General features: G+C 48.1%; 1 protein-coding gene across 1 annotated transcript; it reads left to right on the top strand.

The window, feature by feature from the left end:
• The first annotated feature begins 1,644 nt into the window (after positions 1–1,644).
• Positions 1,645–7,564, top strand: LOC135392789 (endothelin-converting enzyme homolog). The gene is made up of 6 exons (XM_064623505.1): positions 1,645–1,922; positions 2,099–2,364; positions 2,632–3,608; positions 3,672–3,998; positions 7,055–7,208; positions 7,258–7,564. Exons 1-6 carry the CDS (start codon positions 1,766–1,768, stop codon positions 7,534–7,536), a joined length of 2,160 nt encoding a protein of 719 aa, XP_064479575.1. The 5' UTR covers positions 1,645–1,765; the 3' UTR covers positions 7,537–7,564.
• The last annotated feature ends 3,197 nt before the right edge of the window (positions 7,565–10,761 follow it).

Consider the following 10,761-nt stretch of genomic DNA (forward strand, 5'->3'; position numbering starts at 1 on the left):
TGAGAAAGCTGATCGTGCAGCTGCAGCTGCCCAAGGAAATGATATCACACCTTTTGAAATTCCGTCTAGTGACCTGATGCTGCAACTCAAGAAAGACATCAACAAGAAATGGCAGGGTTTCTGGGCAACACAAACACACAACAAACTTCATACAGTCAAACCTCATGTTGACGCATGTGTTCAACTTTTTCCAAAGCGACATCATGAGGTCCTATGGAGTCGACTGAGGCTAGGGCACACCTTTCTCACTCATGCACATCTTTTACGGGGAGAGGAAGCACCCGTGTGCACAAGGTGCGGAGCTGACCTTTCTGTTTTACACCTGCTCATCACTTGCCCTTTGTTTGAGAAACATCGTAAGCAGTGTTTCCCTTTCTTTTATGACCACTATTTGCCTCTTCACCCATCACTTTTGCTGGGTGATGAGGCTCTCGTTCCCTTTGAAAATGTTTTAAATTTTTTTAGAGAGGTGAATGTAATCAACCAGTTGTGAAGTTTTAGTTCACCAGTTTTACCTTCCAATTTACACAGAAGTGTAGTTACACAACTGTCCTTTTAATTAAATCACTATGCTCTTAACATAACCCATTCATGTATCATCATCGTATTTGGCGCACTATGATCTCAGTTGTCGCTGCGCCATTAAACTTACAATCAAAAAAAAAAAAAAAAAACTTCTAGCAGGTCCCTGCTCGGCGAGGTGAGAATTCGGCGTTACCGCGTCAGGGCACACATAATAGAACCCTGACTCGCAAAGGATTAGTACACACGGGCTAAGATCTATAAATGGAGACTACCAAGAAAGGGCAATTTCCGGGTCAAGTCCGAAGAATTCAGGAAATTTCCACTGACCAAGCAAGATAATGGAAAGACGACACACAGAAAGTTTGAGAGGGAGATCCAAAATATGTAATTAGAGTATTGAGTAGAAAATGCCATAAAATGTATTTTAAATAGAGTACAAATACACAAAAACAAAAAGTATTGAGTAAAGTACCAAAATACCGCAAATTGTATTTAAAATACAATACTCCAAATACGTACAAGTCTGCCCGAAACTCTGAAGCCTCAACTTCGGGACTTTTTTTGGGCAGTTCCCTTTGCAATATCGAGCGGATTTCTTGGTGGATCTGACTAAGTTCGCTACACGCTCTCTAAATCTGTAAAAAAAAAAAAAAAACAAAGAAAAACGTGAGGTTGACTTGGGAAATTTTCAATTTCAATTAAAGAAATTTAATTTCTTTTCATTAAAATCAAATGAAAATATTTTTGCAAGATGGCAAATTCAGTTGCCACACAAGTGCCGTTTACCCCGTATTTTTCCGTCGCCCCGTTTTTTTATAAAGTCCGAATGACACGTTTTTTGAAACACCCTGTATAGCTCCCCTAGCAGCACAATGTACTGAAAGTCAAGTGCAATAGGGGTGGACTGGTAGGTGGAAGGCCTTGAACAGGCTCGTGCAACTAAAGAACATTGATAACACACATACCGTCCACCCCTATTGCACTCGACTTTCAGTACATTGTGCTGCTTGGGTCCAATACACCACAATCCAGTTAAACTTATCTTATCTTATCTAAGAATCGCTTCACAACCGAGGAGGAATTCTACATGGGGCAGAAGAAGAAGAAGAGGAGGAAGAACCTCGTGCCCTCGTGAACCATCAGGACGTTCTTTTCCATTCTACCGGTGCCTGTTGCAGACTCGGTTGATTTTGTCCTCCAACATCTCTACCCTCCCCACCGAATCATTCTGGTCTGGACGATGTCGAAGGCAGGCGAAGAGACCACCACAGCCACGACCTCCCCGGTGGCGTTCAATGCCCGCTGGGGATCGTACGCCAGTTTCGTCGGGGTTACCACACTGGTCACGATCTGCGTTGCGGTAACCATTCCGTTTCTAATCCGGCAGTATGTCATAGGTAAGTAACCGTTTGTGCGTGTCGTCCCTGAAGACACACCCTACATTTACCATAGCCATACTGCATTACGCAAAAACACCCGGTAAAAAAAACATTGCTCCATGTGCGTTTCATAGAAAAGAAATGAAACCAAACCGCTGTCACCGTAGCACCATTGATCAACTGTAATAATACAGGATGCATGGATCCGACGTGCTTGGACATGGATGAGGCCCTGACAGAGAGCCTTCAGGGCATGGAAGGAGGGGACCCCTGTGATGACTTCTACAGCTACGTGTGTACAGGCTGGAAGAGGGCAAACCCAGACACACCCAACCTGTTCGCCAAGCTCCAGCAGAGGATTGCCGTCACAGTCATCAAGGAACTCCTCCTAGACGATGCGCCTGACGTCGCCAAGACACCTACAGACAAGGTGGCGCTTATGTTCCAGACATGTGCTCAGGTAAGCATGGCTGCCAAATGCCGTAATATAGGCAATCGTTGCAGCGTGTGGCTCGGTTGCTGTCGCATTTGTACGCACATCGCCAGTCAGTCGCATGCGAACCACAAAATATTGTAAATTACTCACCTCCCTGTCACAATGGCAGATTTCAAGTACCCTTTATCCGAGGATAGTCTTATTGTTCACGTAACTCAGTCAAAGTGTGTCCAGCATGTCTGCCACACATTTGTCTATCCCTTTCCATCATGTGGCACGGCATTTTTCCAGGTGGCCTTCAACGAACAAAACCAGGCTTCATCCATCACGGAGTTCTTGGCCCAATTCCGCTTGACCTGGCCGCGACCTGAGCCGAGGGATCCGCTCGACATCTTGGATCTTCTGGTCGGCCTGTCGCTGGACTGGGGTCTGCCAGTTCTCTTCCATATGACCATCGATCCATACTTCAAGAAGAAAGGTTTTCGCACTGTGCATTTTTCTAGCAACCCATACCTCACCGAATGGTTCGTCCTCCGAAATACTTTGCTGGAAAAAGGCCAGCTACTCGACTATTTCCAAAAAGCCACAAACATCATCAACGGTCAGAAGGTTGACAGCGAAATCGTTGAGCGACTTCTGTTTGTCGACAATAGAGTCATGACTGCCGTCATGCCGTCTCTGGAGGTTAGACCCGACTTCGACCTCCAGTACATCAAGTTCGGCGATCTGGACGACATGACTGGGCCCTACGTCACGGGCCGCGAATGGCTAGATGTCATAAACCGCCACCTGAACTCTGGCCAGCAATTCAAATTAGAAGACGAGATGTTCGTCATGAACCAGCGTCTCTTACGTTTGGTTGGCGTGCTACTTGCGCGACAAGCGGACACGGGTGCGCTCCTGAGATACGTCTCTTGGCAACTAGCGCGCCATTTTGCTCCCATGACTTCGTACCCGCTCTCCGCAGTTCAGTTTGGTGGAGATCGGTCGCTCACGCTGGGTTATATGATGGGACGGTGTTATATGGACGTAGACAGCGTCATGCCCTACGCTTTCGGTTATACGTTCGTGCGGCGGTGGTTGTCGAACGACGTCATCAATGACGTCAGTGACATGGTGGCCCGGATTCGCAAAGTTGCAAACAGCAGCTTTAAGTCCTTGACGTGGATGGATATCGAGACGAAACGCGAGGCTTCGAGAAAGATGAGTACGCTGAAATCCATCATTGGCCGACCCGACACCCTGGCGAGCGAGGCAGAGTTGTCACAGTAAGTGCGTGTCACATAATGCGTAACGCTGAACATAAACCCGCTGAAATACGTATATTCCAGACGGTACTCGTATGTTCCCGATCTGACTGGCTCCTACTTCGCCATGGCCTTGGAAGTTCGAGCATCTGAGCTCCGCCACAACAAGAAGCTCATCAACTCCAACAGCACGTCATACGTGGAGGTCGATGTCCCTCTGACTCTCGTGAACGCCTTCTACATGCCCGTGTACCACGTGATTGTCATCCCAGCGGCGATTCTGTACCCGCCGTTTTACGCTGCTGGCTTTCCAATCTCCCTGAACTACGGTAGCCTCGGTCATGTCGTCGGACACGAAATAACACACGCTTTCGACCCAGACCTGGGTCTTCTGGATGAATCCGGAGTCAGGTGAGGAGCTACACTTACTCGGAGCACAGTGCGAAGTATTTCAATCCAGAGTGACAGCTGCGCCTCTGAAGCAGGTGTAACCGATGTAGACCCATCTGAAACATTGCAGCGGGTCATCAGCGAAGGTGTGCTCCAAGGGCGGATCCATGATTTTTCTTAGGAGGAATGCGACTTACACAGCACTCTCTAAGATCAATCGGAGCACTCGGTGACGACAAATTTGGTGGGGGAGGTTCAGGACATCCGCCCCTGGTCCACTCGCTGGCTCCTCTCTGTTCCTGAATGCCCCGTGGTGTGTAAACGTATAGTTACGATTGGCGTTAGTTACTGCCAATGATACGCCGCGTAAGGGAGCGAGCAGGCCTTGGCTAGAGCTTGGAGAAAAATGGAGTAAAAATTTTGATCATAAGGCCTGACACACATTCAAACTACGAGTGCAGCGCGCACTTTAAATCTTTCCTCGGTCGCCAGCCTGCGGCGTTCCGTCTTAGACCCTCGTGCATAGACCCCGTGCATAGTCCCGCCATCCCACGTCTGACACAGTAGTTGACCGGTAGCTTTCTTCCCTCGCCCTCGGCAACCAATAGCTGTTCTCGATGATCAGACGTCACAACACGGCAGAAAGAGCCGTAAGAGATCGCCACCGCTGCAAGCGCGCAAGGTAATGCGCGCTTCCTAAAATGAAGATTTTGTTCGGCCGCGGTAAAATCCTGTGTTCGCTTCAAGATGCCTTCCGTGCTCCTTTAATGCGTGTGTTGTCTAGCGAGACGATTTTGACAATCTAATTTTGTCGTTAGACACTCTCATTTCTACGGTCTTTGTGCGAATAAAACAACGAGCTAGGCCTTTCGGTGAACAAGTGTTCATGAGACGCCCGACTGCTTACGGTCGGTGCGGCGCAAGACAACTTTGCCTTCCCGGAAACCGAATTAAACGACAAGGATACGAGGGGACATCACGCCACTTCCGTCGTACGAATCTTCTCGAGAAGGAGGTGAAATAATCGGTAAAGACACGCGAGGCGTTTTTTCCCGGATTTTTTTTCCGGGGGGGGGGGGATGGGGCTGAATGTTTGGGGTGCTGGTGATCTGCGCCAGCAACTTTTTCTAGCCATGGGAAGGCAACCCCCCCCCCCCCCCCCGTGACTGCACCCACGTCTCCTGACTTTTCTGATGGGACATGGTAACCTACGGACTATGCGACTTTTTCTCCCAGCTGAGGAGGGAAGAGTCGTGTAGTTCCAACTGCAGTAGGACTCCCGTATTCTTAGGGTTCTTCGTTTTCGGGTTAAAACAGATTTTTCACTATAGTTCCCCTCCGAACAAATTTCCAAGAATTCGGGTAAAACCCTATATCTACCCGAAATCCTTGCGCTCCTTCAACTTGTCGTTCTCGGTAAACCGTCGGAAAAGTGAATCATAATATCAGCAAAGGGAGCTATTTGTGACAACCTACTTGTCCTCCGTTTATGATCCCCTCCTGCAGGAGTCAAAGTCGAGCTTTTGTGGAGCTCGAGCAAGTGTTTGAATACCGCGGTCATTCACTATCCCGAGCAGAAATATGTATAAAGATCATTGATTCTCGTTCCATGCAGTGTCACAACAGTGTCTTGTTTCATATGCCTTTCGTTTGACCCGAAAATTCCCCGGTGAGATATCAAACAGACCCGATTTCTCCCCGAATTCTCGTGTGTCAACAGCACCCGAGTTTTCCCTCCCGAATTCGAAAAATCATAAAACCCGAAAACGAAGAACCCTAAACGGTATTCTTGCTATATGGCGGCGCTAGACCATAGTGCACTTCTCCTCCCCTTAAAGGTACTGTAAAGCAGTAGACCAGCATGATATGCCGGTGATGTGACTAGAGACTTTGTTGCTTCTAAATACCATATACGGAACCATACGACAGACAACGCGCTATAAATATTTTTAATTCGACATGAAAGATGCGGCGTAGAGGAGCGGTGCGACGCCTGGTGTCAAACAACCCCCTGTACAGCGGGCAACACTGAAAATTGGTATTACACACTATGACATCGGAACTTCGTTATTTTAGTAACCATATTATTAGTTTTCCTGTTTACCTATGCATTCTGAAACCCCTGTTAACAGTTCAACCTGTTAACCCCTGTTTTTGCGAAATAACCCAGTGCTGGCCGCTGTTCGATGGGGGCTCTCCCTACTTCTCTGCTGCGCCTGCGTGCTCCTTTTGTTCGCGGCCTCTTTCGAACGAACAAACTCTCTCTGTGAACCTCTGTGAACAAACAAGTCCCGACGCTGTCTGGCTTCTTGAACGTCTGACACATTTTTTTCAACGGCTGAGCATTTCATTTCAGTTCGCTTATCCGTTTATCCTCAGATGTGGATCGTTGTGTGGATTGCAGGGGCGGATTTTATGGTGGATTGTGGTGGATTGTTATGTCGAGCCCACTGTTATACGCATGCAATGTGGTTGCCGCCGTATGTGTCAGAAGTACGGATTCATTTCGAATACTTAGTACAGCGTTGCCCGTAATCTTTAATTGTAATTTTCTAATTAACTGCACCGTCGATTGGAATGAAACTTGCACAGTTTTTGTCCTGGTGACTTGGACTATCGAATAGCCACACTAAATGACATTTGATCGGTGCTGCTTTACAGTACCTTTAATGACACTCTCCTGCCGCCATATTCTCCCCACTCGAGCTTCGAGTCGTCCGAATCGCACTCAACTCGCGCATAATAGTGCGCTTCGGGAGGTCCGAAGTGCACTCTGTAAACCGGCATGGTGCTCCGCATGTGGTTACATAAGAAACCCCGTGCGCCTCATAACAGCTCGTAACCTTTAACTGTTTGCTGTGGCTCCTTGGGGAGGGAACAATGAGGTCGCTCCACGGACAATGGAGTGTGGGAAACTGGAGAGCTGAGCATATTAGTCACATAGAGTTACGGAAATGATACGGAATACCCCAGGAAATTTCGGAGGAAAGTGCTCTCACTATCTGAATTCTGCAAAATAATCTATGCTATCAAGGCGGCAAAATACAACATTTATTGCACATTATTTATTGCATCAGGCGTGACTGGTGGACAGCGCGTTCACGGGTACTCTTCGAGCTACGTCTACAGTGCCTGAAGGACATTTACAACAAGCTACCCTGGGCTGGTGGAATAAACTATGGCGATCAAGCACTGTCCGAGAATTTCGCGGACTGTGGTGGCATTCTAAAGGTGAACCTTTCCCTCACGTAGGAAGCCACCTAAACGGTAGTTTTCGCAGGTATACCACGCCTTCAAGACAGATCCACGGAAAGTGAGCCCTTCTACGGTGACATCGAAACCCCCAACTATACTGAGCCGTTACACTCCCGACCAACTGTTCTTCATCAGCAGTTGCTTCAAGTGGTGCGCGAACGATGACACGCAAGCGTCCGGCTGGTACTCTCCGCCTCGCATGCGCTGTAATGTGCCGCTCATGAACATGGCAGAGTTTGCGGAGGCCTTCACATGCCATCCAGGGTCTCGAATGAACCCTACATCGAAGTGTGACTTCATGTAGGCTGGAGTAAACCACAATTATCTAACCACTGCGTGTGTGTGTGTTTTCAGCACAGATCACGAGTACCGAAGACAGTTTGGCTGTGGAAGTTGCCCAGCATCAGGAATGGAGAATGTCCAAATGCTGTATTTGTAACTGATAAAGTGAAGGGCACTGTATACGCTCTGTGTTCGAAGCTGCCTATACTCCTGTACCCCAGCCCTTACGTATAAATAGGAAGTTGCGGAGACTGAAGCTTCGATTTGCATGGCAGAAAAGCTGCTGTAACGCTGTGTCGAGAGACTCTCATGTGGGCAGGCATGATAAGCTATCAGCCGTCTGGCAGCAAATTTCGAGAGCATTTGGATGCGTGCACCTGAACTTCGCAGACAGGGCAGATACATGCTAAAAGGCCAACGGGTGGCCCTCAGTAGGGTAATGTATACGCTATGAAAATAGGTCAGCCTTTCGCGCAGCCCTTCAGCTTTCCCTTTCCCCTCGTGCGCGTAGGACGGGCTCATTGGATTGCTCTCAACCAGAGAAGGGTAACTGTTATGGTAACGAAAACAAACAAACGATACCTATTACCGAAATTGGAGATGGTAACGATAACCGAAACGAAAATTACCGTCCGGTATTGAATTCGGGGAATGGATATTACTGCTGTGCGATGACATTTCAGTGACTTCATTTCATTTTTGTATTCCCTGTAATGCTCTAAATACTACACGTCAGCGTGGAAAGAAAGCGCATTATTGGATATCGAGGGTGCATCACCCGCTTGCCTATTCGTGACATTACCTACCTACATGACATCAAGGCATGAGACTTGCACAACATAGACTCCACACACTCTACTCCACCACAGCACGAGGATGACAGCAGATTTTTATTTCTATTTTTAATATTGACTTGTTTCATTTCACTGTGGCTATGGGACTATTGCTTACTACTGAGAGCGTCTGCCTATGAATGAGACATTGGATGAAGATTACGCCCATCTTGCGTTGCTGGACTCAGAGTGACTGAAGAAAGAAGACTGACTGAAGACATGTTCCTACCCTTCTTTAAAAATCTGGCAAGACGTGTGCATCCCAACAACGTAATATTACAGTCGACCCCCGTTTATCCGGACGGTGCCGTTCCCGGCGAAATCGTCCGGATACCGGGGCATGCGGATAAATGAAACGACCGAATAGAAACTTTCTACAGTGCAAGGTTTAATTAAAACACACAAATCTCGTCAATGACAGCTGTTACATAGTAGTGTAGGCACTCGATTCCTGCAAACTTTTGCTAATTGCATAGAGTTGAGCCACGCTGTTGTGCTGCTCGAAGAATGTCAGTGCGGACGCAAAGTGTCAATGTCGGAGCCTTGTTTCTCACTGGCGTCATCGGCACCATCTTGCTGCACATCATCGGAGCCAACAGCAGCAATCACACCCGTCATCAGTCATAGCTGCGCACGCGCAGTGGCGTAGCCACGGGGGGGCTAGGGGGGGCGCGAGCCCCCCCTACCTGCCACGGACCGACCCACACAAATCGTGCAAATCCGAGAACATAATATATGGGGGGGACCAGTGTGGCGATCGCGAGAGTTCTTGCAGTTCATGGCGTCTATCTAAGAAGCACTCTTGAGTGGTTTTCAAAGTATGAGCTTCTCAAAATACTTCCAATCTCGTGACACCACCTCATTGGTCATGACAGCCTATACATGTAATCGTACTGTGAACGTCTAAATCAACTATTTTCGTTCCTTTTTTTAATCCTCAGTTTGCAGTGTGCACAAGTATGTGTGTGTTGTCGACACAGGATCAGCGGGGGGGGGGGGGGGGGGGCGAGTTTTCGTATCGAGCCCCCCCTACCTTGGAGGTCTGGCTACGCCACTGCGCACGCGTCATCTCCTTATCAACGTCAACGTAGTCAGAAACCGCAGCATCATCTACGGCAGTCACAGTGAGCCTCTGCATCAGGGATCGCAGCTCACCTAGGGGAATGTCTTCATCGGCCAACGGGCCGTAAGCAGCAGGCCCTCGGGTTGGAGTTTTCCGCTCTAGAACCGGACAGTTGCTCGAGATATTTCCAAATGACTCGACTGGTCAACGTGACCCAACGCACACAAATAGAAAAGGGGGTCATCGTGCACGGTTGTCTCCCCTACGGAGCAATGTAGGTCCCTAACGTGTGACGGGAATAATCCCAACACATGAAAAGGGTGACGAAGCGGGGTCAGTGTCTCCTCTTACTCACGGTAGTTCGGATAACTGAAGCTGGATTACAAGAATTTTCGACTTTCGTTCCCTGGAATTCTTGTCCGAGTCCGGAAGCTGAAGTCCGGATAAACGAGAAGAAAATACATGGAGGAAAATTCGTTCCCGTGCCTTCTGTCCGGATACCGCGGGATCCGGATAAATGAAGTCCGGATAAACGGGGGTCGACCGTACTTGTGTAGTGTGCACGCGTGACACCGAAGCAGCACTTGGGCAAAACAGGGTGCTCACAGAGCCGGATGGGCTGTCCTCCCGCAGCTCTGCAACACCGGACACAGTAACGGAAACGTAATGGAAACGAAACAAAGCTGGTATCAGAAACAGATAATAGCTAGTGTTGTCTAGTATCGCCATAATGTTATCTGCGAATGCCCCCTTATTGCTGCCTTCTGAGTGGACAGACTCTTTGTCACGTGCTCCAACCTCTTCTTTCTCTCATGTGCAGAGGTGTACTGTCATGGCGTATTCTCCCTTTCTTCAGTATTGCATCAAAGCAGAACCCTTCCATATGCAATTGCAAAAATCCCAATGTATGTACGTAGTTGTTATAGTACTTGCTTCAATTATAACGGTCATTGATGAACATTACGAAGTATCACGAGGTCCTGAAAGAAGCTGCACAGCTTCATAGACAGAGTGATATCATCTGTTGCCTAGGGTTACTCGAGTGTCTTTGCCCTTCACCCAACATAAGAAGTCTGCCAGCAGCTGCGGTGGGGAGACTGAAGTCAACCTTTGGGGAACAATGTTGCCAGACACATTGCAGATTTCATACTCTACGATGTCATACTTCTCAAAACTAGAAATTAACTTTGTGATACTTCAGTTTTGCACAGAGAAATTTGGGAGAATACAGCATGAGGTATAAACTGGGCAAGATTTTGAAGACAAGATTTGGTTTGTAATGGATGGCACTTCAATGCTGCATTAAAACCTGAAAAGGGGTTCCATCTGTACCAAACACAACTCACTCTGG

This window comes from Ornithodoros turicata, chromosome 4 (assembly GCF_037126465.1).
Source record: "Ornithodoros turicata isolate Travis chromosome 4, ASM3712646v1, whole genome shotgun sequence".
Classification (NCBI taxonomy): domain Eukaryota; kingdom Metazoa; phylum Arthropoda; class Arachnida; order Ixodida; family Argasidae; genus Ornithodoros; species Ornithodoros turicata.